Consider the following 26,841-nt stretch of genomic DNA (forward strand, 5'->3'; position numbering starts at 1 on the left):
CATTACTCAAGGTCGGTGTTACCAACATCATTGTGCTAGTCAAAGCTTTAAGCGTCACTTCAGAAAATGAAGTTACATAATTATTTTTGTTATTGTACAGTTACATGTCTCAAGTGCTTGTATACATCGAAATCCTTCCCTGTTTCATAGCACGCTGCCAGAAGAGCATTGATAAAGCTGAGTATAGTGCGGTAATTCGTTTTCGGCAGTAACAAAAATGTTGCAACCGTGTCAGGCGAAATCAGGCTGTCAAACTGGTCGTCTGAAGCGAGCTGACACACCCCAACATTTCCGCTGCCACCAACACGATATCAATGGGCTTCGCCACTTTGTTTTCTAGAGGCGTGCAGTGGTACTGAGACGCGGAGATTCTTTGTGTACCAGCACCTGCTATCAGAAAAAAAAGAATTCTTAGCTTTAATTCTTGATGTGATAATTTGAACTACTACTCACTCGCTGCCGTCCCCACACCCAGAGCCCTGCTTCAAGTGACTGTCAGATAAAGCCTCTTTCTCTGCAAAAACAAGGCCGGTCGTAGATTATGCACCGGAGCACGTCCAGGAAAGTAGCGTGTCATCTTTTTCTCCAAGTATTTATAAAATAGCTTTCAGTTTTGGATGAAACCGAAGAATGTGCTGACGGAACAAAGTTCTCGTCATCCAACACCGTACTGCTGTAGCCCAATTCGACCCTGCTAATTTTATTCCCGTTAGAAGCAGGTTGGTAACCCGGCGAACTTCGTCCGCTGCTTTGCGAGATAGGTACCTGATTTTAATGTGTGTACAATCTTTGTCGTTGTACAGTCTGGAAAACGGTAAAAAATTGTCAATTCCTTTATCCGTCCGATTAATAACAACTTCTTTCACCACTGAATGCAAAGTCCCCTTTCCCGCAACAAATCTGATCAAAGGCATTAGACGAACTAGTTGTTGATTAACTCAGATGACAGAAGATGACAACGCCTCAGTTTCGAACAAGAGGTGTATGAGATTGTAACCGTCATTAATATCCAGTAACACCTGGTACATTGGTATCCCTTTGACAAAGAGTGCTCCATAATTTGCGAATAATAGCAATCACATCTTCCACATCCACATTTCACAAACCATCGTATTGTGTTTTACGATACATCGCCTACTAATATGATTTCCCTCTCCTACGGTTTGTTCGAGATGCTCGAGTAGAACTCGTCTGTGTAAGCTTCAGTATCTCTGTTTTTACCGTCATGGTCATTCCGTCACATGTGCGTTGGCGGAAGTAATGTCTTTTGACCCGTCTTTTAATACCAACTTTTGAATGTATAAGACTGACTTTTTTCGATGAACAGCTGTGTTGTAATGCCTCCCACTCGGCTGCATTTATAGTATAACTGCAAATTAACGCTCTTACCTAAATCTAAATACTCAATCTACTGTTCTGAATAGTCACGGCGAGTAGCTTGCCAAATGTAGGACAGAAAGTAACTTTCTATTCGGGCATTCACCTTCATCTACATCTACATCTACATCTACATCTATACTCCGCGAGCCACCTTACGGTGTGTGGCGGAGGGTACTTATTGTACCACTATCTGATCCCCCCTTCCCTGTTCCATTCACGAATTGTGCGTGGGAAGAACGACTGCTTGTAAGTCTCCGTATTTGCTCTAATTTCTCGGATCTTTTCGTTGTGATCATTACGCGAGATATATGTGGGCGGTAGTAATATGTTGCCCATCTCTTCCCGGAATGTGCTCTCTCGTAATTTCGATAATAAACCTCTCCGTATTGCGTAACGCCTTTCTTGAATTGTCCGCCACTGGAGCTTGTTCAGCATCTCCGTAACGCTCTCGCGCTGACTAAATGTCCCCATGATGAATCGCGCTGCTTTTCGCTGGATCATGTCTATCTCTTCTATTAACCCAACCTGGTAAGGGTCCCATACTGATGAGCAATACTCAAGAATCGGACGAACAAGCGTTTTGTAAGCTACTTCTTTCGTCGATGAGTAACATTTTCTTAGAATTCTTCCCATGAATCTCAACCTGGCGCCTGCTTTCCCCACTATTTGTTTTATGTGATCATTCCACTTCAGATCGCTCCGGATAGTAACTCCTAAGTATTTTACGGTCGTTACCGCTTCCAATGATTTACCACCTATGGCATAATCGTACTGGAATGGATTTCTGCCCCTATGTATGCGCACCTTCGTGTCAAGTCCTAATTAGAGACAAAAAATTTTAAGTATCTGATCTTAAAGTTTTCATAATTTTATGTTTCACCATCAAAGGGAGACCCTATATACTCGCAGTCGAGCGTAACGAGAGCGATCTTCCAAGAAACGCTTTTGAATCTGTTGCATATTCTCTCCAGAAAACTACGAAATGTTTTATTTTACATATTGAAACTTCTAGCGAAATAGTCTTAGCACAGCTGTTGGACGTCCATAGATACGTGATTTCAATCAGCTCCTGGCTTAAGTTGCGTACACATTAAGGAGTTCATTTCTTAATGAAATTGTTATCTACTCACATCACTACATATCTCGGCTGCTATGAGAAATGGTGACGTGTCACAGTGTTAAATGTTTCTGTATCGATTTTTACGATTTCAAATTTTTAAGCCAAAAACGTAAGAGAAATGAAATGCGCGTAACGGCTTTTAATCCGGAACAATTTACTTATAATGAAGGGATGGCTTCCGATAACATTCGTCCGATTGTACCTAGTTTTAATTTGTACCTGGGACAACATCAATATTTTTTTCTCTGTATGTTTTTCATGCGGGTCACAGCATACGCGCTCTCATTATTAGTGACTGAAATGAGTAACAGCTCCAGTTGTGTGAAAATAGTTCAGAGTCAGCTACGGATGTCCTGGAGGCCGAAACCCTTTCTTTTACGAATTTTTACGTTATAGCATTATGTAGTAGTCACTCACTAAAAGGACTGTTAGAAGTATCACCAATTAATTAGTGGTCTGTATCAGTCAAATTTGCACTGACTGTACCGCCCAAACTAAGCACATTATATCATTTTAATTAAGCTGTTACTGAATTTAATTAAAACTTTAATGCTCCGTTTTAGTTTCTTTGTAATGTGCCATGAAGTGACAGGATAATCTGTTGTTTTCGGTGTTCTCGGCTTGCTGTAGTGGAATCTTCAACTCGCTGCTGCCGCTATATGGATATGCTACCTACTCATAATAATGACGGCGTTAGAAGCTAACACATTTTCTCATGAACAACTCAAAAATATTGCGGTATGTCGCCGGAGCTTTCGAGCAACTTAAATATGAAATTACTGAAACACCACAGTCTAATTCGGGATATGACAAGGCGTAGGAAACAGCAAACCAGGATACAGTTTCAGACGATCGAAGGAACATAGCGCATTATACGGTGATGTAGAGTATTTATTAGGAACTCAACCAATTACACTAAAGAGCCCCTAACGTTACATTATTATTGTAGCCGTGTATTCTGGTCATCCAGGTATACTACACCAAGCATGCCTAAGTGGCCATATGGAAAGCTAATCTCACACTTTACACAAGTTCCATTGCCTTTGTTCTTAAACCAGCATCTCGAGATTAGCTCATGCAATGATTGTATAAATTTTAAATTAAAAATACGCGACCTCACAATGTACATTACGCTTATTCCACTGTCACAGTAATTCTTACTTATAATATGGTGGCTCCACTGCCAAGTATCTACCGTCCCTTGTTCAGCAACCAAAATACACTCCTGGAAATGGAAAAAAGAACACATTGACACCGGTGTGTCATACCCACCATACTTGCTCCGGACACTGCGAGAGGGCTGTACAAGCAATGATCACACGCACGGCACAGCGGACACACCAGGAACCGCGATGTTGGCCGTCGAATGGCGCTAGCTGCGCAGCATTTGTGCACCGCCGCCGTCAGTGTCAGCCAGTTTGCCGTGGCATACGGAGCTCCATCGCAGTCTTTAACACTGGTAGCATGCCGCGACAGCGTGGACATGAACCGTATGTGCAGTTGACGGACTTTGAGCGATGGCGTATAGTGGGCATGCGGGAGGCCGGGTGGACGTACCGCCGAATTGCTCAACACGTGGGGCGTGAGGTCTCCACAGTACATCGATGTTGTCGCCAGTGGTCGGTGGAAGGTGCACGTGCCCGTCGACCTGGGACCGGACCGCAGCGACGCACGGATGCACGCCAAGACCGTAGGATCCTACGCAGTGCCGTAGGGGACCGCACCGCCACTTCCCAGCAAATTAGGGACACTGTTGCTCCTGGGGTATCGCCGAGGACCATTCGCAACCGTCTCCATGAAGCTGGGCTACGGTCCCGCACACCGTTAGGCCGTCTTCCGCTCACGCCCCAAAATCGTGCAGCCCGCCTCCAGTGGTGTCGCGACAGGCGTGAATGGAGGGACGAATGGAGACGTGTCGTCTTCAGCGATGAGAGTCACTTCTGCCTTGGTGCCAATGATGGTCGTATGCATGTTTGGCGCCGTGCAGGTGAGCGCCACAATCAGGACTGCATACGACCGAGGCACACAGGGCCAACATGGTGTGGGGGAGCGATCTCCTACACTGGCCATACACCACTGGTGATCGTCGAGGGGACACTGAATAGTGCACGGTACATCCAAACCGTCATCGAACCCATTGTTCTACCATTCCTAGACCGGCAAGGGAACTTGCTGTTCCAACATGACAATGCACGTCCGCATGTATCCCGTGCCACCGAACGTGCTCTAGAAGGTGTAAGTCAACTACCATGGCCAGCAAGATCTCCGGATCTGTCCCCCATTGAGCATGTTTGGGACTGGATGAAGCGTCGTCTCACGCGGTCTGCACGTCCAGCACGAACGCTGGTCCAACTGAGGCGCCAGGTGGAAATGGCATGGCAAGCCGTTCCACAGGACTACATCCAGCATCTCTACGATCGTCTCCATGGGAGAATAGCAGCCTGCATTCCTGCGAAAGGTGGATATACACTGTACTAGTGCCGACATTGTGCATGCTCTGTTGCCTGTGTCTATGTGCCTGTGGTTCTGTCAGTGTGATCATGTGATGTATCTGACCCCAGGAATGTGTCAATAAAGTTTCCCCTTCCTGGGACAATGAATTCACGGTGTTCTTATTTCAATTTCCAGGAGTGTATACGTGCAAGGTTTATTACGTTGTTGTTTTTTTTTAAAAGCGACAAAATTTCTGCAACTGCAATTGTCATTTATTTTACATGAGTAATCAACAAGCAGAAAAATTGAAAAATGCTTTACATTATACTTTTTAACGTTACTGCTGGTAAGCTGGTTAGGCCTCGCTATTTACAGTTACTGCAGCATTTAAAATGAATACGTGACAGTTCATTCATGAATTAAGGTCACGTCCTTTACATCTACTTCTACCTACATACTCCTCAAGCCACCATACGGTGCGTGGCGGAGGATACGTTGTACCACTACTAGTCATATCCTTTCCTTTTGCAATCGCAGAGCGAGGGATCGAACCTACCAGTAACGAATCTTAACAACCGCCTCTGAATTGCTTCGGTGTCGTCGTCCTACAGTTCGACCTGGTGGGTATTTGAAACATTGAAGCAGTACTCACGAATTGGATTCGCATTTGTGTTCTATACGCAGTCTTTTTTTTACATATGAGCTGCGCTTCCCTAATAAATCGAAGTCGACATTTCGCCTTCCGGACTACCGTAATGTTACGCCTATATACTTACTGTTGCCAGTAGGTTTTTAAAGAACAAAAGCTCTGTTCATGTAGTCAGTATCATTATTCAATGAGGTTTGTTTTCAGTTAATGATTTCCGTAAAATTGCATTTTTAATACCACAAAAAGCTCGGCATTTTTCACAACAGCTCTCCTAATTTAAAAAGAGCAAAATACCAGTTGTGGAAAACGGCGATCATGACTTGCGTATTTACCAGGTTAAGTAATACTGACAGTCTTTCTGCTGCTCACTGATTCTTGCTGTTAGATCAGCCCCGCGGACGTACTCGTTTCATGAGTTAGGTAAGGAATAGAGCATTTTTCCTCTTTTGTTAACAATATTTATTTCTTTGCCCGCAATGAAGTTGTGATACAAACAACAAAAATTTCACGATAATCATATGCGCCTTATTACGTCAGTCGATAGTTTTGGGCATTAAAACTTTGCAATCAAATACTAGGTTCCGATGCACGCCATCACAGACAGAAACATTGTTTAAATACTTATAACCGTTCATAACAAATCTAGTGTGCTCATATTACATTAAACTTCTGTTTTCGCAGGCCACAGTACTTCAGAGGTGGTGTGTGCTTCGTTCCTTTGTTTGTCTGTTCCTTTCGTGGTTACTTTTCGTAGCGAGCGAGACAAAAATGATTGTATGCTTCGTCTAAGTGCCTTGGTCTCTCTTATCTTGCCTTTATCGTCCTTGCGCGAAATATACGACGTAGGGAGCAGAACTGATTTACAGTCCAAATGAAATATTGGGTTCTTTAAATCTGCCCAAGAGGTGTTTCGCACGAAAAATTCTGCTTTCTTCTTGCGATAAACTGAGGGTGTTCGTAACATTTTCCTCTATGCTATTCAGTTTTCATTTATTCATTTAATTAATCACGGCCACCACCACATCCAGACAGCTCAAGCTTTTCACGCGGAAATCCTTTAAGAATAGCGTCACCGGACTCGAGAATTGGAATTTCGGCACCAGCATGTTACAGTTCTTGCCGCCGATCTTCGATCTCTTGCCGAATGCACACTTCATTATTATGACAAACGTTAAAGCAGTACTCACAAGTACCAAGAACGTTGCAGGCTTGTTTGATTCGTGAGAGAATTATGAATGCTGGACGACTGAATTTGCCAATGTCCAGCTGAAGATGCAATCCCAGTCACAAAGTTCCCTTAGCGCTACTTTAGAGAAGGCGAGAATTTAAGTCAGACTAGCGGTTTGCAGGGAGCCATTCTTCCCATGTTTCATTTGTGGACCTGAACACACAGACTAACAGAAAAACATCATCTTACAAGCGCTTTGTAGTATATTTGAGAATACGAATGTATCTCTCTAAGTACCAAGTTTTGAGGCATCGGCTGCGCTGGACATGAATGAAAACTTCTACACGGTCCCAGACTGGTCCATGACTATCTTAATTGGGAGCACATATTGTAAAATTTTCTCTGAATTCCTGCCGTGACAGTGGTAACTGTCGAAAGCTTGTTCTTGCTCCCGTCTGATCCGACAAGAGAACTGAAAACATTTCATGCAACAATGGTGTCGCCAGACTTCGTTCCCACAGACCTACTTAAGTTCACCAGGTACACCTGATGCAGCTGCAGACGCTAAGAGGATTACTTCGGTCAGCCGGGAATGTGTTCTGTGTGTGCGTGCCGAGTTTCACTTAAAACGTATCTGAAGCATTTACGTTGTGCTAGATATTCTCGAAATAATGATTTATTTATCTGGTAACCCTCCACCGGCTCCAAGGTATTTCCATCCCCTCTCGGGCATAAATAAATAATTCTTAGTGGAGAATGGTCGAAGTTATGCAGCAAGCTTCATAATCTGAATACTTTTTTCCAGTTATCTCACTCATCTGCATCCACTTAACTACTACGCCATTCACACTTAGGTTCAAGGTGGTTCGATAAACCCTCTGCCAGGTACTTATTTCTCTACCGTTCCACTGTCGAACAGCGTGCTGTACAATGTATTCTTAAATCTTTCCGTGTGAACTCCGATTTCCCCTATTTATCATGATTATGATTATTATTATTTCTCCCTATGTAGGTGGGTATCAACAAAATAGTGTTGCTTTCGAAGGAGAAAGTTGGTGATCGAAATTTCGCGAAAGATCTGGGCGCAAAGGAAAAAGCTTTTGTTTTAATGGCTGCCATCCCAACTCCCTTATCTATATGGGATAGGCTCTCCCGTATTTTGCGATAATACAAAACGAGCTGTCTTTCTTTGAACTTTTTCGATGTCCTTCCTCCGTCTTATCTTATAGGAATCCCTTACCGCGCAGCAGTACTTCAGAAGAGAACGGACAAGAGTAGTGTAGGCAGTCTCTCTAGTAGACCTGTTGCATCTTTCAAGTTCCCTTCCAATAAAACGCAGTTTCTGGTTTACCTTACCCAGAAGATCTATATGATCGTTCCAATTTAAGTGTTAATAAATGTTATTTGTAGATATTTAGCTGAATACACAGCCCGTAATTTGTATGATCTATTGTGTAACAGGATAATTTGGAGTCAACTGCCGCTCTTCGCACCATACAGATACCTTATCTAAATCATTTTGCAATTGGTTTTGATCTTCTGATGGATTTACTAGACGGTAAACGATGGCGTGATTTACAAGCAATCAGAGCTGTACACATTGTTTCGTAACTCATTTACATAGTTTAAGAACAGTAGACGGCCTACAACACTTCACCGGGAACGCCAGCTATCACTTCTGTTTCACTATATTATCTCCCGTCGATTATTATGATCTGTGACCTTCCTCACTGGAAATCACGAGTGCAGTCGCGCAGAGACTATACTCCATAGGCACGCAAATTGATTAGAAGCTGCTTAGAAGAACGGTGTCAAAAGCGTTCTCGAAATCTAGAAACATGGAATCAATCTGAGATTCACTGTCGATAGCACTCATTACCTGGTGTGAATAAGGACCAATTGTGTTTCACAAGAACGATACTTTGAGTCCGTGGTGACAATGTGTGAATAGATGGTTTCGTTCGAGATAATTCGTATTGTTCGAACACAGTATACGTACCAAAATCCTACTGCAAATCGGTGTCAGTGATATGCCTGTGTAATATAGCCAATTACTCCTATTCCCTTTCTTGAATATCGATGTGACCTATGGAACTTTCCATATTTTAGGTGTATATGATTGCTAGGTATGAAGCTATTGTATCAGCACAACAAACAATTAGCACGTCCTGGGCATTAATACGCCATCATGCTTACATGGAGAAGAGTCTAAGTCAAGGGTGAGAAACGCATGAGGGTTACATGTAGGGCCTGTAACAAAATAATTCAACAGCTCTAATTCTATACTAAAAATATCCATCTGACCACTATGATTAATATTCAAACACCAAATGAGAGAATACTGTGTTGCGTATGCATAAAAGACAGAAAGGAGGGCATAGTGGGAAGGGAGAATATAGTTTAACCCATTAAAAGTGAAGTGCGTGCTGGCGACGAAGTTTCAAGAATGAGGCTAGAGCTGAGTATGGCGACTGTTTTTCAGTGTAACAGTAAGGATTACAGGGTGAAATAACTTTTCTGACATATATACGTCTTATTTATCTTGATGAAGGCTCAAACGCGCAGTAGCCATTTTTTGCGATACACACTATGGTCTAAGTATTCATGCTGACTGAATCGATGTATTATTTATGAGGTGAGATTCGAACCTAATCTCATTTCAATGATCGCATCGAAGCGAAGTGATTACGGCTGGTAAGTTATCATAGCTGACATTTGGCTTCGAGTCCTGTTCACCACCTCATAATTTTTGTGAAGTGGGGTGAACTCAATCTCGAGAAGCGAATAATCAGCTGCTGAAATAAATGAAACAGCGACAGACATGCAAGCCACCGAAATGGAATCATGACTAAAGACCTGTACCTTGATGGGAGGCAAGTGACCATTTTATTTATTACAGCCACTTGACATGAGGCTACAGTGGGTCATTGAAGGAATTTTTGTCAACTGTCCAGATATGCATCTGACATAAAACTGAGTACAACACAAATTCTAATCGAAGTCGTGGCAACAAGTGATGAGACCAAGTGCAAGGCAGCATTCTTTTCAAGTGATGCACAACTAAGTATGTTGCCAGAGACTTGGCGTCCACTGACTTAGCTGCCACTCTTAGCGGTGTGGGACATCAGCTACGGGATCCGAGGATCGTTAATTGCGTTGTAAGGAACAGCAGAAGGGGAACTTGCAGGGGTAAAGGAACACTCTAAGGTACAAACGAGATGAGAGAGGACGTCAAGAGCAACCGTTATGTGCAAGTGAAAATATGAACACGAAATACGAGAAGACCAAGGACGATATCAAACGCACGGAACGACTGATGAAGCACAAAATAGCTATGGCATACGAAGCGTGAAACCTTTGCACTACACAACAACACAGAGCCAGTTAATACAAATTCTCTGTTAGTAACTTACTGTTCACTGCGATAGTTAGTATTTGGAAGAACAAAGTGTGCCTAGCGGTAAGTTGTACAGTGAATACGCTGCTTGGTGTCATGCTGGCCCTATGAACAGTTATGTCACTGGTGGTCTTCACCTCTAGTTAGCAGTGTCTTACTGCGTCAACTGGTGGAACAGTGAGACGAGCTACTCTACCTAGGCCATTACACGAGAGTATCATTGCACACATCGAGTAAGTCGATAAATCGAATCATATCTATTATTTGTCACTTCTCCTATTGTTTCATTTTCTTCGTCAACTTTCACTACAGCACAACTCTCTCTAAGTTCACTTTTATAACTTCGCGGCATGTTTCTCATCAGTGTTTCTTACCTTTGTTTCATTATCGCGTAACAAAAACTTAAGTGTTTTGATTTTCCATTATATTTTCTTCTCAGTCTCGCCTGTACAACGTTCTGAGACTAAATCGCTGCAGGGTAACGCCAGAAAGGTTTCTTCCGAGCTCACAGGTGATGGTTCAGCGACCGTTGTCAATCTGGGCACGTGTTCCATCTCTACGTCTCGCACGCGATGAATTTTAACACGAGCGCTTCTGTTCGAGGCAACTTCACTATTCAGCTTACCTTTTTTTCCACGGGCACCAAGGAGGAAACTTATTGAAGAGGCTAAGATATATACAGAGTTGCAATGCCCTGAGGAGCAGAATGGAGCGTCGAGTTTCTCCGTCAGTCTTCAGTTCCATATCGTTCACATCAACAGAATACGATCTAGTCTAATTCTTTTAGATGAATATTATACTGTCAAGATTGTGCACAATGTTCTTTTTAGACGACCTATTCGATTGTTATCGTCTAAAATATTATCTGCTGGCGTATCGTTCTGCTACTCTGCATAGCTATTTCTGCAGAAATCATGCATCTCATTTCAGTTGTCGTTACGCTTGCCTATTCATCCTCCTGCGTAGCGCGCAAGCCTTGTTTAATGATCAGTCATTAAAAATTCCCTCCTAGTAACGGGAATAGCTCTAATAGTTCGGCATATAGCGATCAAATAAAGGCCTAAAACCATCATTCAACAAATACTAATGTACTTGCAATTTTTACGATCCATCGTATCATTGGTGGCAAATGATCCCTTACTGTTACTGAACCAATAATTATATAGAGTATAGAGTAGAATGGCCACTGCTGCCAGGCAACAACACAGATGTCGATGTTCATGGGCTATAAAAGCAGATTCATTTTCTTTGTGTTACAATTGAACTTATTTATATGCCACAAACAGCGACAATATTTAAGGTTTGTTAACTTGTTAACACTATACCATCAAAAACGGTTAAACACTGTTCATGGTAGCGTTTCGTACATATAGCCTCCACTTATGAATGTTATCAGCTGGACAGAAAAAAGTGAACTCTCAGACTGAGTGACGTAATTTCATGGAGTATGTGTCAGCCTGCCAAGACTACGCACGTGTCAAACACGTTCTTTGCAGCAGAGGCTGTGGGAGTCAGTCAGCATCGAGGCAACTTTACCCGACTGACGCACGAGTGAGTGGTCCCACCGGTCTTCACATCCACACCAGGGTCAGCTTCGCCAGTTTCCCTGCTTTGGTTACGTCTGTGGGTAGACTGGACTCCAGCCTCGAATTTCAGCGATCATGACGTCCTTGCCTCGCACACAATATTTTGCAATGCGTAGGAGACACTTTTCTTGTCGTGAGGTTAGAGCTTAATAATTTGTTGACAGCAAAGCTATTGGAAGGGGGTTTTTCCACGGCTGTAGCACGCGGACAGCTGACCAACTCGTTCCCAGGCGCCTGACTATAGCTAACTGCCCTTTGTCAGAGTCGCTTATGTTAGTGGATTTCCCAACTTGCGGCCCATACCGTCGTCAGAATGATTCCCCATTCGCCTCCGCTCCGCTTACACGGGGTGTTTCACACTTTCTATTATAGGCTTTTAGGGGTTATGGAGTAGATAAAGTTTTAACAATGTCTGTATCTACATCGACACTTCGCAATCCACTTATGCGCGTGGCAGAGGGTACCGCGTACCGCTACTTGTCACTCCCTTTTCCGTACCACTTGCAAACAGAACGAGGGAAAAACGACCGTCTATATACCTCCGTAGGAGCCCTAATTTCTCTCATCTCACATTCGTGGTCCTTAAGTGCAATGTATGTTTGAGGCAACAGAATCGTTCTGCAGTCAGCTTCAAATGCCCGTTCTCTAAATTTTCTCAATAGCGTTCTTCGGAAAGAAGGTCACCTTCCCTCCAGGGATTCCCAGTTGACTTCCCGAAGCATATCCGTAATACCTGCGTGTTGCTCGAACTTACCATTAGCAAATCTAGCAGCCGCCTCTCAATTATTTGCATGTCTTAACAATGAGTCCATATCCGGAAATTTACGATTCGGATGTAAAATACGTTCAAAGATCAGATCACTTTTGGATATCCCCCTTCAAAGTACGCACAAAACTCAGATGAGGGCTCAGTGTTGCATGGGGGCTTATTTATTTATTTAATGCAAATAATTTTTTAGTTTTTGGTAGCTGTCTGTCCGATTACGCTGTTTCGTAAACGGTTGGCCCTGACTAGTATTATTACGCTATCTGACTGCAAAGAACAACAACAAAGAATGAAATGAAAATTTTCGTTAACACAATTAATTAATTAAGTCCACAGCAACTATGAAACCTACGAAACAAAAGCACAAGTATAACTGTTCTGTATGTGGAAGTATGACTCAACGCACATCTGGCACGGTTCTTCTTCAACAAGACAAGAATTTTTAGATACCAATTGTACTGACGTGATAAAAGAAAATTAGAAATACTATAATTGCGCAAGAAAACCAGAATTACACTCTAATACAAGAACACACGCCAGATGCTTTGTTGACTGAACCTGTAATGACGCATTATTTAGGACACTGAAATAATGAGAAAAAAAAGAAAAGTAGTTTATTACCTTAATTTATATTGATGAAAAGCACTCTAATCATTACAATCTCTCCACACCGACTCGTTACTATCACATCTCAACCAGAAGTCTCCAGTATCACATCTCAGCAAGCACTGCCTACAAACACTCTCTGCTACCAGTTCTTAACAAGTACTGACTACTACGAGTTCTCCCCAAGAACTGACTACCACGAGTCCTCGACAGGCACTGACTACTACGAGCTCTCCCCAAGCACTGTGTAGGCGGCTTAATAATACTCTTTGGCGCAATCTCTGGCGCAGTGGCTCAGTGTAGCAACCTTTCAGTGTCACTTCCAGCTGTAGTTATGACATCTCGTATCATTTTCGTCCGAGTACAAAAACGGCTGCGACAAACTGGTACATTTATCGTGTTTGAGGATCAGTCATAATTTTTTCAGAAGACTGATAGTCACCAGTGACCGTGAAAATTATTAATTTCCGGTATTGCAATTTCGGCCTTAAGGTCATTATCAAGTGGTCTACAGCAAGAGGTCTACAGCAAGAGAAAAAAGATGAACAGAGTGTATACATAAATGGCATTAATATCATACATGCCAGTTACATTACAAAAAATGCCATAAATAATTACCCTGTGCTTTAGCACCCATGTACACATGTCATTGTCATTTGTACGTTGAGTATTTTAACTTCAACAATACTCAACATTAAACAACTGAGAGGCTACGCACATAGTGAAAATAACATGTATTAATACACTGTTGCCTAATTAACATCGATAACTTAACGATTACCAAATCACTATTCTCTTACACCTTGTACAGAACAACTCGTGTAGCTTGCAGTGAACACTTTCACAAGACGTATTTTTTGCTCTCGTCAGAGATTCTAAGTTCCAGAGTAAATACTTGTCATCACAGTACCTTAAGGTCAGTTTTACATTCGTTGACAGAAATCAGCTTTGTATATTACGACACAGTCATATGGTATACGGCAAAGCTTTCCAAACTGTGTGCCCAAACACCACTGCGATGTTGAGTGACAGGATCAGTGGTGTCGCGAGACTAGTAAATTCAGATTTGTAATGCTCGTCCAGCCCATTCGAGCCACTAAATTCCTTGAAGTATTCTAAAGTTTTGTATCTATGAAAGTTGTTTAATGTATAATTGCACTCTACTTATAAATCAGATATAAAATTGTTTTAAAATAGCGACAATAGAATTTCTTTTATTACTGTTAGTGAGCGGGTGTCTCGAGGTACTATATGTATTAGAGGAGTGTCGTCATGAGAAAAGTTTGGAACGTTCTAGTATAGACTACGAGATACGAAATGTATTCATTACCACTGCGGCGTAATGGTAATCTCGACTTAAAAAGGACGTACTCTACACATTGCACATGCCATGGACTGCTATATAGCCCATATTGTCACCATCGTTTGCGCACCGTGAAACGGAAGACTTGGACGTGATCTGATCTTAGAAACTTACGTTAGAGTCACACGGTACATCACCGGATATGGATTTCTTATTAAGGCTTTTGTCTGGTAGGTCCCCTCTGCAACTGTTAGAAGTCTGTAATAAGAATTGCGGAACAACCTGTACACTTTCCTTACTTCGTGCAACGGCACCAGGCGTGTATCAGTCCAGCGGCGAGCCGTCGTCTCAGTGGTTTGACCTATCAGTGATGCACTTCGGAACGTTCGCGAAAGGTCTCTTACTAACAAGGAAGAAAAAGCTAGTAATTCCTCCGTTGTTCCAAACCTATATAACTGTGACGTGGTTAAAGAAGCTACAAATAATGAAAATTTCACGCAAAATGAGGTAGCCATGAATGCTTCGGAGCACTAGTTGATCATGTCCTTTCTCCTTACCATCAGATGTCTTCATTAATGTAATCTACGTTTGTCGAACGAACTACCAAGTGGCCCGTGTCTGATGCAAAATCAGGCTACCGTCAAGAAGAGATAAGCCTTTCCCATCTTCGGATTACATTCCGTTAGGCGTATCTCGGCTGTCTCCCCTCCTGTCCAACAATAAACCCTTTACCCTCTTGCTGTCTATGTTCTCCCATCTTCCGTAATACCCATATTTTTCCCTTCTTCTCTCCTAGTAATCTTATTATTTTTCCAGGCCGTCTCCTTGTCATGAATTTCAGTCTGAGTGATGTGCTGTGTTACGGTAATAGTGATGATGAAACCTAATTCAAGTACGACACATGTTGACATGGTAACTGCAAATCTCTAATAATTCCTGATAAGATGCAGACACTAATAATCTGAGTAAAATAACTCGAACAATGAAAAAAGTAATGGAGTGTACAAACTATTTATTTTAATAATAGACTTCTCTCTTTAAAACAAGATGCAAGCGTAGAACATGAGCTTTGCCTCTCAGATCGATCGAATGCTCAACAATAAAAACTGTATTATATGGAACCGTAAGGTCCCAACAAAACGAAGGAAGGTTTTCACTTGCGACAGGTTTCAGCAGAACGTAGTTTCAGTCAGTTAATTTTCACACTATTAAGTTGTTTCGTTACCTCTAAACTTGTACTAGAAGAAGGCTCAATAAAGGTAAGGCATTTCGATAACAGCCTTCAACACAGGCATTATTACGGAAACTACCGACCCACTGCGACCAAGCGGTGAAAAAGCAATTCTCACGACAGTTAACATTTGTAGCAGCCCACATTTCATATTAAGTCAAACGACTTTCGACGCTGACACTGCGAAATGTGAGCAACAGAGGATTTCATCCATATGATATTTCTAGGTTTATATATTAAACTAACCATGGCGTTAATGTATAATCAGATTATATAATCAGAAAACCGATCTACTGCTTTTTCTTGAACGACTCTAATAGCTTGTGGAAACTGATTGGGTGGAAACTTTCATGAGAAAACAATACTGGATACGTGCCGGGTAGATGTGGAAAAATACCGCTCAGGCAGTGACACGATAAGGAACAAAGGCAGCCGAGAGATGGGCACCACACCAACTACAGGCCGTTAACTGATCACTTTACGCTGTGTTTAAGTAGTAACAGTAACATCTCACTGAGTATAAGGTCGTAAGGAACTCGAAATGGATTCTAAATGTCTTAGCCTGAGCGGTACCCAGTTAAATGACACTACGGAAGTAGGTTATAAGTAGATATAATAATGCCTATGTATCTAGATATTTTCTGGATAATATGCGAAAGAAATTTTTGTAGATGGGATAGTAGCAGCTGCTACCAGAAGCAGCAAAATTATTACTGAGAAAAAAAAGATTGCCAGAATTAGACATTGTATGCATAAAGAAAAAGTCCAGTAATAGTTTCGAAAGCGGAAAGCTGACATTCTTTGGGTGTATGAGTACAATGAAACAATATCCAGCCACTCTTCACTGTGATCTTACTTTAAAGGAACGCCGTGTTAGGGATTGGAACCTCTACGAAATGAGTATGTTAATAAGGACACTAATTTGACGCACCAGTGACTATGAAGAAGGAAGATGGTATGTTATTAAGTTCTACAAAACATACGGTACAGAGAAGAATTTCAGGTCAGATTTTTACGTATCTGACAGTGAGTCGAACGACGAATTTTTACCCAAATTTTCCTTAGAAGAATATGAACCATATGTCAGTTGCGGAATTCAGTATTACAGGCTTATAGGTTTCCAAGTAGTTCAGATAATTGTACTTTTAGTGCTAATGCCCTGTTGGACGTTCAGAACTTATTTTACCAATGATGTGTATACTACACTACTGGCATTACAATTGCTACACCAAGAAGAAATGCAGATGATAAACAGGTATTCATTGGGCAAATATACTAGAACTGACATGCGATGAAATTTTCACGCAATTTGGGTACATAGATCCTGAGAAATCAGTAACCAGAACACCCACCTCTGGCCGTAATAACGGCCTTGATACGCCTGGGCATTGAGTCATAGCTTGGATGGCGTGTACAGGTACAGCTGCCCATGCAGCTTCAACACGATACCACAGTTCATCAAGTGTAATGACTGGCGTCCGTATTGTGACGAGCCAGTTGCCCGGCCACCATTGACCAGACGTTTTCAGTTGGTGAGAGATCTGGAGAATGTGCTGGCCAGGGCAGCAATCTAACCTAACCTAACCTATTTTCTGTATCCAGAAAGGCCCGTACAGGACCTGCAACATGCGGTCGTGCATTATCCTGCTGAAATGTAGGGTTTCACAGGGATCGAATGAAGCGCGGAGCCACGGGTCGTAACACATCTGAAATGTAACGTCCATTGTTCAAAGTGCCGTCAGTGCGAAGAAGAGGTGACCGAGACGTAACCAATGGCACCCCATACCGTCACGCCGGGTGAAACGCCAGTATGGCGAAGACGAATACACGCTTCCAAAGTGCGTTCACCGCGATGTCGCCAAACACGGATGCGACCATCATGATGCTGTAAACAGAACCTGGATTCATCCGAAAAACTGACGTTTTGCCATTCGTGCACCCAGGTTCGTCGTTGAGTACACCATCGCAGGCGCTCCTGTCTGTCATGCAGCTTCAAGGGTAACCGCAGCCATCGTCTCCGTGCTGATAGTCAGTCCAAGCTGCTGCAAACGTCGTCCAACTATTCGTGCAGATGGTTATTGTCTTGCAAACGTCCCCGTCTGTTGACTCAGGGATCGAGACGTGGCTGCACGATCCGTTACAGCCATGCGGATAAGATGCCTGTCATCTCGACTGCTAGTGAGAAGAGGCCGTTGGGATCCAGCACGGCATTCCGTATTACCCTCCTGAACCCATTAATTCCATATTCTGCTAACAGTCGTGGGATCTCGACCAACGCGAGCAGCAATGTCGCGATACGATAAACCGCAATCGCGATAGGCTACAATCCGACCTTTATCAAAGTCGGAAACGTGATGGTACGCATTTCTCCTCTTTACAAGAGGCATCATAACGTTTCACCAGGCGACGCAGGTCAACTGCTATTTGTGTATGAGAAATCGGTTGGAAACCTTCCTCATGTCAGCACGTTGTAGGTGCCGCCACCGGCGCCAACCTTGTGTGAATGCTCTGAAAAGCTAATCATTGCATATCACAGCATCTTCTTCCTGTCGGTTAAATTTTGTGCCTGTAGCATGTCATCTTCGTGGTGTAGCAATTTTAATGGCCAGTAGTGTATTTCAACAAAATTAGTGGACCTACAACAACCTACTCGTTTGCCCCAAAAGCCAGTTTTTCGTACTCAGCTTAGTTGTAGGACTTCTGAACACATCATGGTGCACAGAGTTTCTTACAGTGAACGCACTGTATTTATTGACAAAGCGAGCCATTGCCTCGGTCCTACCAGGAACTAACACTGTCACGTGACTAGGTTCAGTTACAATCCAGTACCCACGCAGGGCATCAGCGTGCAGACGTATAGCATGTGGCAGCGCTCGTCTTTTAAGGCTACTGGCGTGTGTACTGCTGCTAGATTCTCCTCTCGGTTCTCGGTCGTAAACATGACGGCGTTGCCATCCTAGCCAGATCTTAAGGTCGCTTTGCCAGTTAATACTCTAATGTTTTCCGTACACTATTATACGTGAGACGTGTCCGACTTACCGGATCTGGAGAGCTTGTCAACGGACTCAAAGCGGCCCTCCACTTTGGAGCGCAGCGAGTCCAAGTCGAAAGGCGCCACGAAGCCATGGTCCACGCTGCGGCTCTTGCTCCTGCAACACAAATGGAAGCCCACAGTCGCAAAGTGGCACAAATATGCAAATCTTGTGCGTAGCGCCTCAACTCCAGCATAATACGTGCTCAATAACCCAGCAACAACTTCTCAGATTTTAAGGCGGCGATGAGTTACAGCTTTAAAGTATCTCTGAAAAATCATTATTTGGCACGAGAACAGTATGTCACTTTATGAGAACTACCGGTTTTTGTAGGGCAACAGACCGTCGTCACGTATAGAAAACATCAGTTACAAAACATGCGTTCAGTCATGATCATTTGTGTCTAGGCCACGTGCTTCACCCTGTAAACATATTGCCTTTTGTTGGAATCGAGCCCTTTCCTGAATTTTGTGATTTTTATGCATTTAATGTTTAATGTTTATCTAGTTGGACAGTTACGACAATTATGGAAATGTAGTTCTACCTGGAGCAAACACAAATTATTCTTGGTGAACACATAAATGTGTTTCGTTTAATTTTCATTGCCGCCAGTGGGTTCATTTATTTTATGTAAAACACGTGAAACTTTTGCATGATAATGTACACAATTTTGGGATTATGGTATTCATATTCCTAACACTATTAACAAAAATTTCTAACTCAGTATCACATTGGTGTTTGTAAGGCTGTTTATCAATTGCAGTGCAGCTGATATTTTGCTCCAGTTTGTCATCTGCAATTTATCGGTTTTTATAAGTAGTGTATTACATACATGGTGATTCCGTGATGCTAATACAGAGTTTCAGTAATGATGAAGTGTAAATTTATCAATTTTATGGACTTTCAACTATCTTACTAAATCTTTTTCACATGATTTGTTTACAGCATGCTGACATATCTTGCACGGTCTTTGGAAATAATGCAAGTAATATCTGCATACCCGAAATTTTTATATTACGTGAATACCCATTGCTGTAATTATCTTTCTCCATCTTTTTCATAACAGGAAAGTGAATTCTTTTATTTAGAATTTCTTTACTCAGCTAACACTTAACAACCACTTAATCATCATCGTGTGAAGTGTAGTGCCGAACAAAATCACTATCTGTAAAACGAAGCATTCATCGTCATCAGCTCGGAACATCGGAACGTAATAACTGTGTCAGTTGTGTCTTCACTCCAAGCTAGTTCATTGGGTGTTGACGTGGTATGTTTGATTTGTTAGATGACACCACTATTTCACGACGAATGTTCGCAGACCTCGAGAAAAGCAGTACTGACAAACTTAAACTCCAGGTTCAAAATGGAATGTTAAATACGGAGACATTCTCTAAAAACATGTATCTGAAACACCATAAAATGCTGTTTAACTGCTCAGTATGCAATTGTTAACACTTTTTTCTCTTTTATGAGCTTAACAAACGATTACTGATAATTTGTTCTGATTATAACTTCGAATGTGTTCCGCAAGTAATTTGTACTGAATCTTACTGCGGAATATTAAGTAGTAAAAAAAAAAAAAAAAAAAAAAAAAAAAAAAAAAAAAAAAAAAAAAAAAAAAAAAAACCAGTCCATGTGATTGTGCAATAAAATGAGAAATCCAGAGAGATCCTATTCTTTTACAGTGGAGCAGCTATCATTACTTAAGGATATATTTATTCTTAAATTTTGTATTTATTGCTGCGTAATCTTAAGGCGGCCCCCGTCCACTGGATCAATGTACCACTTGTAAATGAACTTCGAAGTGCACAACAGAAATGCAACATTATCAAGACGTTCCACAGGAACCTTCTAACACAGTTTGATGAGATACCAAACGCAGTTTCTAAATCTGTCAAAGCCATTAATTCGTATTCACAGTCCTAATGGAACTACTAAGAAATAAGGTATTATATGCTATTAGTCTTAAGTATGCCTTACCTCGAACAGGTAGGAATAACTTACGGTGCTCTTTTAAAGAAATGCGCGATTTTGTTCTATAGTCAAAGACAACAGTGTTGCTTTGGACTGTACGCATCAGTACACATATGGACCTCACACACGAAGCACGATTATGGTCTTTCGAAATCTGATCTACATTTACATGTATACCTCACAAGATATTATGCAGTGCATAGCGGAATTTCCGCTGTGCCATTGCTGATGTCTCCCTTTCTTGTTCGAGAGGTAAACGGAGCGAGCAGGAAGTGATAGTCCGTATACATCTTTACAAGCCCTAATCTCCCTTTTATTTTGTTGCTGCGGTATTTTGAAAAGATGAACTCTAGATGCAGCAGGATCGTTCTGCCGTCTGTCGCAAATGCTGGTGCTCTGCAGTTCCTCAATGGCGTTCCGCAAAATAAGATGGTCTTCTTCCCTCTAAGAATTCCCATTTAAACTCACAGAGCATTTCCGTAACTCTCGCATACTCATCGAACCTAGCGGTACCGAGTCTAGCACCACGCCTCTGGACTGCATCGATATCTTCCTTTAATCCGACACGTTTGGGCACCCAAACGAGCAGTTCTCAACAGTGAGTCATTGAAGTATTTTGCAGGCGGTTCTCGTGTACTTCACAGAACACCCTCAGTAACACACAGTAGCCCATTCGCCTTCTCTACAACTGGTCATACGTATTCGTGTTATTTGATGTCACTTCGTTATGCGTGAATATGCAATCGACGAGAAAATCAAGCAGCATACATTCAAACTATATTCGAATATTAATGGAATGTTTCTCCTCTCTATCTTCCTCCACTTTAATTTATTACCGTTTGAAGAAAGCTTCGATTCATCCCACAGACCTTCTGTCGAAGACGTTCTCATCAACCCATCTACCCTGACTCGGCGACGGCACTTTCCCTGGCTGCCTATCCTATCAGACATACCGTTTGTCTACATGGAAACTGGGAACGTCCTATCGCACTTTCCAGGGGCCCTCATGACGTCACCATTATCTCTGAGGAGAGTCCTATCTTTCAGGACAACGTACTGGGTTCTCCTACTCATCTCGGCCGAATTTACTCCCAAGCCATCTGGGCTTCGTGTAGCGTATGTCGGGCAAGCACCATCAAAATTTGAAGTAAAAGAAGTATTTCGTTTTATACTGCGGTGCGGGCGCCTTGCAATCGGGAGGGGGGGTGGGGGAGGAGGGGGGAGGCGTTCACCCCTCAAACCACGCGCTCCTTCGCTTCAAACTCCCACCACATCTTGGAGACAAAATGCAGCTTGAAGTGAGTTCAATTTTGTAGAAAGCTGATTTGTTTCATAACTCATTCCTTCCAATACAGGACCCATAAAATATTTCGTCTTCCTATCTTCAAGAGGCTGATTCTTTAGTGCTTGAAGCCGCGAAAAAAACAAAAAAAACATTTGCAGCTAACTTATTCGTTGCGACAATATAGCAAGAAACGCGCAAGGTATCTTACGATCCACAGGGTGTGACACACAGTTTTGTGACTCGTAAAGCCACAACAAGGTCACGTGACCACCGCGAACGTTTTAGCGGAAAACTCGGAAATGAAACAAATAAATACGAATGTATTTTCATGAAAATATTTTCGTTGTAATTATTATAGGAGTATCAACTGGAAATACTCTAATACTCTGGCCTTGCTTTTGTGTAATTATGACGCCTGTATTCATTGTAGCGTAATACACAGAACTGGCATGGAAATTACGTTGATAAAAATGCGACAGCGAAATATTGCTCTCTTTGCAATAACACGTTATTGTTATTGTATTTATTCTGTAATCTGCTATTAAAGAATGCTGTAAAATAATAACTAATCGAAGTAATAATAAACGCCCAAGAATTAAAAGAAACTTTTTTTTATCTCTCCTATTCATTAAACCAAATTGTACAGTGAAAATTTATACATTCGAGTAACAGAAGTTAAACGCTATGTGATAGGCTTTTAAAGCAAAATGTTGCTTTCGCAGGTTGTTCATTATAAAATTTTCTCTGGTATTGCCCGCTTTACAGGCCCACCCTAGGGGCCTACACAACCCGAGTACAGCCCTTCTACTCACCATTACAGTTAAAACGTCTTAGAGCCAATCACATATTCAAGGACTTATTCCGTACGCTCAACACTTTGTTTACAGTCCACAGTGAGATGTGGTGTCTAACTCCTTCCAGTGCTCTAGACATACACAAAGCGCCTGTAGGCCTGCATCTGCAGTTCGTAGGATAATACTGAATAATAATGACTAGGTTTTCACTGAAGTACTTTTTTGTCATGTGAAATTAAGTGAAATAGGTCAAGAAGGCATTATCAACTTAGTTCCATGAGAAAATCAGGACAGGAAGTGGAACTAGAGGCATTAGGGGAGTAACTCGGAAATGACTTTCATTAGTCCACTAAGGCCGAGAATGAGCTTATGCCTCCTCCATTACATGGCAAATACCATTCGGCAAGATCAATGGGCGGAAAATTCAAGTCATCAAATAAACTGGCATTCACTAGGCAGAATAAAGGTGACATGACAAGATACTCTTGGTTTATGGAAAGTTGTGAAAAACCACTGCCTACGGCTTTTTCTGTTTGAATGGAATGTAACTCATGAAGGAAACCTCAGAAATAATATGAAATTACGAATGAGAGGAGTCTATAAACACGTTGTTGTGTTGTGTAGCTGACAACGTAGGAACATTTTTAACCTAGGTTAGAAGGCTGGTGAAAGCTGCTTGTTACGAGCACATTTAAGAGCGAAAAGCTACTGCAGATATCAATCTCTGGAACATTTTGACCTCTGCCAATGCTAATAGATTTTGATAAAGCAATCTGTCTGAAGTACCAAGAAACTTTGAATTCTGTCATCGAAGAGGCTTTTGATACTAACAAGCTTCAGATGATGACCAGTAGATTGAATCTGGATTTGCTGAAACATCTTGCGCAGTATTAGAATGGGAGTGTCTAGCTCACAAATTTAACCCTGAGAAGCAGCAAGAGAACTGTCCGGTAAACTTTGACATGGGATGCCGAAGAAAATGCTTGAAGAGAGATAGGCGTGCTTAAAAAGACCAAAACCTATTGAATACCTTGAAAGTATGCTACCAAGCGTCTTTAATAGAAACACTATATGCTCAAGGCCTTGGAAGAAGAAATACGAAAAAGTAAGAAGAATCCAGATACTGCGACACATACGCGAAGATGGATCTTTCGAAGTAACAGATCACATTCTAGGAAGAAGTTGAAGAAAATTCACAAACCATTTTCCAGATGCTACTACTTAGCTGCATATTAACAACATCAGTGAAACAGCAACAGAGCCAAGATAACACGTTACAAGGTGGTGCTGCTTTCCTAAATCAATTTTTCTAAGGATGGAATACGATAATAAGAGAAAACCGGCAGCCATAAAGTATGTACCGCTATACTCGGCGTGGAAAGTGTCAGTTGTGTGCTCGGGCAGCCTTACGCCATGTGTGCGCTAATCTGAAACTCGGTAATCACAGCTAATCCGCGTATCAGGCGTGTGGGTGGTGGCTACAGTTAATCGGCTCTGTTACGATAAACGACGCGTCCACCAGTGCTGGGTCTACAGCACGCTGCCGGATGAGACGACTGGACTGTCGTCGTCTTCTGTGGCAACACATTTTCCCGCGCAATGGATTATAGGACCAAGTGGCGCTGCAGTTTAGGCATTGCATTCTCATTCAGGAGGAACTAGGTTGAAATTCTCGTGCAGCCATCCAGATTGAAGTCCCCCTTGCTTTCCCTGTATCTTCTTAAACGAATCTCGTGCTCACAGTTATTTTGTTATGTAGCGTTCCCTTTCGTTGTTAAGAATCATTTTCACCTTTTATTCTTTGTATCTCTGTATCTCAACTTACTTAACGTTTTCTACGGTAATTTTTTATTTTGTTTACATTTTGTTATACCATACGCTTTCTGCGGTCGTGAGCGCTAATAAACATGAAGTAGTGGATCCTAACCCAAACAGTAATATACAATATGTGATCAAAAGTATACGGACACCCCCAAAAACATACGTTTTTCTTATTGCGTGCACTGTGCTGCCACCTACTGCCAGGTACTCCATATCAGCGACCTCAGTAGTCATTAGACATCGTGAGAGAGCAGAATGGGGTGCTCCGCGGAACTCACGGACTTCGAACGTAGTTGGGTGATTGGGTGTCACTTGTGTCATACGTCTGCACGCGAGATTTCCACACTCCTAAACATCCCTAGGTCCACTGTTTCCGATGTCATAGTGAAGTGGAAACATGAAGGGACATGTACAGCACAAAAGTGTACAGGCCGACCGCGTCCGTTGACTGGCAAGAGACCTTCGATAGCTGAAGAGCGTCGCAATGTCTAATAGGCAAACAGCTATTCAGACCACCACACAGGAATTCCAAACTACATCAGGATCCACTGCAAGTACAATGAGAATTAGGCGGGAGGCGAGAAAACTTTGATTTCACGGTCGAGCGGCTGCTCATAAGCCACACATCACGCAGGTAAGTGCCAAACGACTGCTCGCTTGGTGTAAGGAGCGTATAACATTGGAAGACTGAACAGTGGATGGTTCAAATGGCTCTGAGCACTATGGGACTTAACATCTGCGGTCATCAGTCCCCTAGAACTTAGAACTACTTAGACCTAACTAACCTAAGGACATCACACACATCCATGCCCGAGGCAGGATTCGAACCTGCGACCGTAGCAGTCGCGCGGTTCCGGACTGAGCGCCTAGAACCGCTAGACCACCGCGGCCGGCACTGAACAGTGGAAAAAAACGTTGTGTCGAGTGACGAATCACGGTATACAATGTGCTATCCGATGGCATGGTGTGGGTTTGGTGAATGCTCGGTGAACGTCATCTGCCAGCGTGAGTACGGCCAACAGTAAAATTCGGAGGCGGTGGTGTTATAGCGTGATCATGTTTCTCATGGAGGGGGCTTGCACCCTTTATTGTTTTACGTGGCACTGTCACAGGACTGGCCTACATTGATGTTTGAAGCACCTTCTTGCTTCCCACTGTTTAAGAGCAATTCGGGGATCGCGATTGCATTTTTCAACACGATCGAGCACCTGATCATAATACACGACCTGCGGCGGAGTGGTTACACGACAATAACATCCCTGTAATGGACTGGCTTGTACGGAGTCCTGACCTGAATCCTACGGAACACCTTTAGGATGTTTCGGAAAGCCGACTTCGTGCCAGGCCCCACCGACTGACATCGACACCTCACCTCAGTGCGGCACTCAGTGAAGAATGGCCTGCCATTCCCCAAGTGATCTTCCAGCAACTGACTGAACGTATGCCTGGGAGAGTGGAAGCTATCATCAAAGCTAAGGGTGGGCCAACACCATATTGAATTCCAGCTTACCGATGAAGGGCGCCACGAACTTTCATGTCATTTTCAGCCAGGTGTCCGGATACTTTTGATCACACAGTGCACATAGACGCATTACGTCGGCACGCTCGAACCAGTACCAGAGAGCTACTTCATGTCTGTGGATTGCTGTAACAGTTACTTAGTTCAACCTCCCTGGACGAGTATTGAAATTCTATTTTTTGTCAGTGAAGAGGATATGTGCTGGACAGCTGTAAGCGGAAGTTTTAATTTAGTTCTGGATATTTCGAAGTGCATACTACGTTGGACGAATGCAATGCTGAATTTCTGCCATTGCGGTTACGCGCGGGACTAATTTTGTTTGTTAGCAGAAAACAAACTGTGTTTTTGCGCGCAAACAATTGTTTCTTTTTACCTCTTGCTGTTCATATCCGCGCTATATTCACTGCAAATAATTTTGGTCACCGTTTCGAGTAGTTTGAGGAAAGACAATTAAGTTCTTACTTCATTCCCGTACTAAATGCGCGCTGCTGAGGATAACGAAAATAACGCATTATTGATATAGCCGTCGAAACATTTCAACGTTTTCTACTGCGCTTACGTACTTTTGTCGTTGTTACAAAGAACGATGGTGACTAGAAAGGAATTAGATGGCACCATTGCCTAAAATCATCTGGTTAACTACAGAACATCTATATCCATACGGTGAAATGAGAATTTAAACCCCGCCTACAGAGAGTCGAATTCATCGTCTTAATAATAGACCTATCTTGCTCTGTACTGCGTCCTGGAAGAGCAATGAGTATGGCGTGGATTGAT

At 42.5% G+C, this 26,841-nt stretch overlaps 1 protein-coding gene across 8 annotated transcripts in view; it reads right to left on the reverse strand.

Annotated features, from left to right (window-relative positions):
* Positions 1 to 26,841, reverse strand: part of LOC124776660 (nuclear receptor coactivator 7) — a 703,675-nt gene that overhangs the window by 454,654 nt on the left and 222,180 nt on the right. For all 8 annotated transcript variants that reach the window (XM_047251761.1, XM_047251757.1, XM_047251755.1 and 5 more), the window contains exon 3: positions 18,679 to 18,788. In XM_047251761.1, coding sequence (XP_047107717.1) covers positions 18,679 to 18,788 — 110 coding nt within the window. The remainder of the gene's footprint in view (positions 1 to 18,678; positions 18,789 to 26,841) is intronic.

Source organism: Schistocerca piceifrons, chromosome 2 (genome assembly GCF_021461385.2).
Source record: "Schistocerca piceifrons isolate TAMUIC-IGC-003096 chromosome 2, iqSchPice1.1, whole genome shotgun sequence".
NCBI lineage: Eukaryota > Metazoa > Arthropoda > Insecta > Orthoptera > Acrididae > Schistocerca > Schistocerca piceifrons.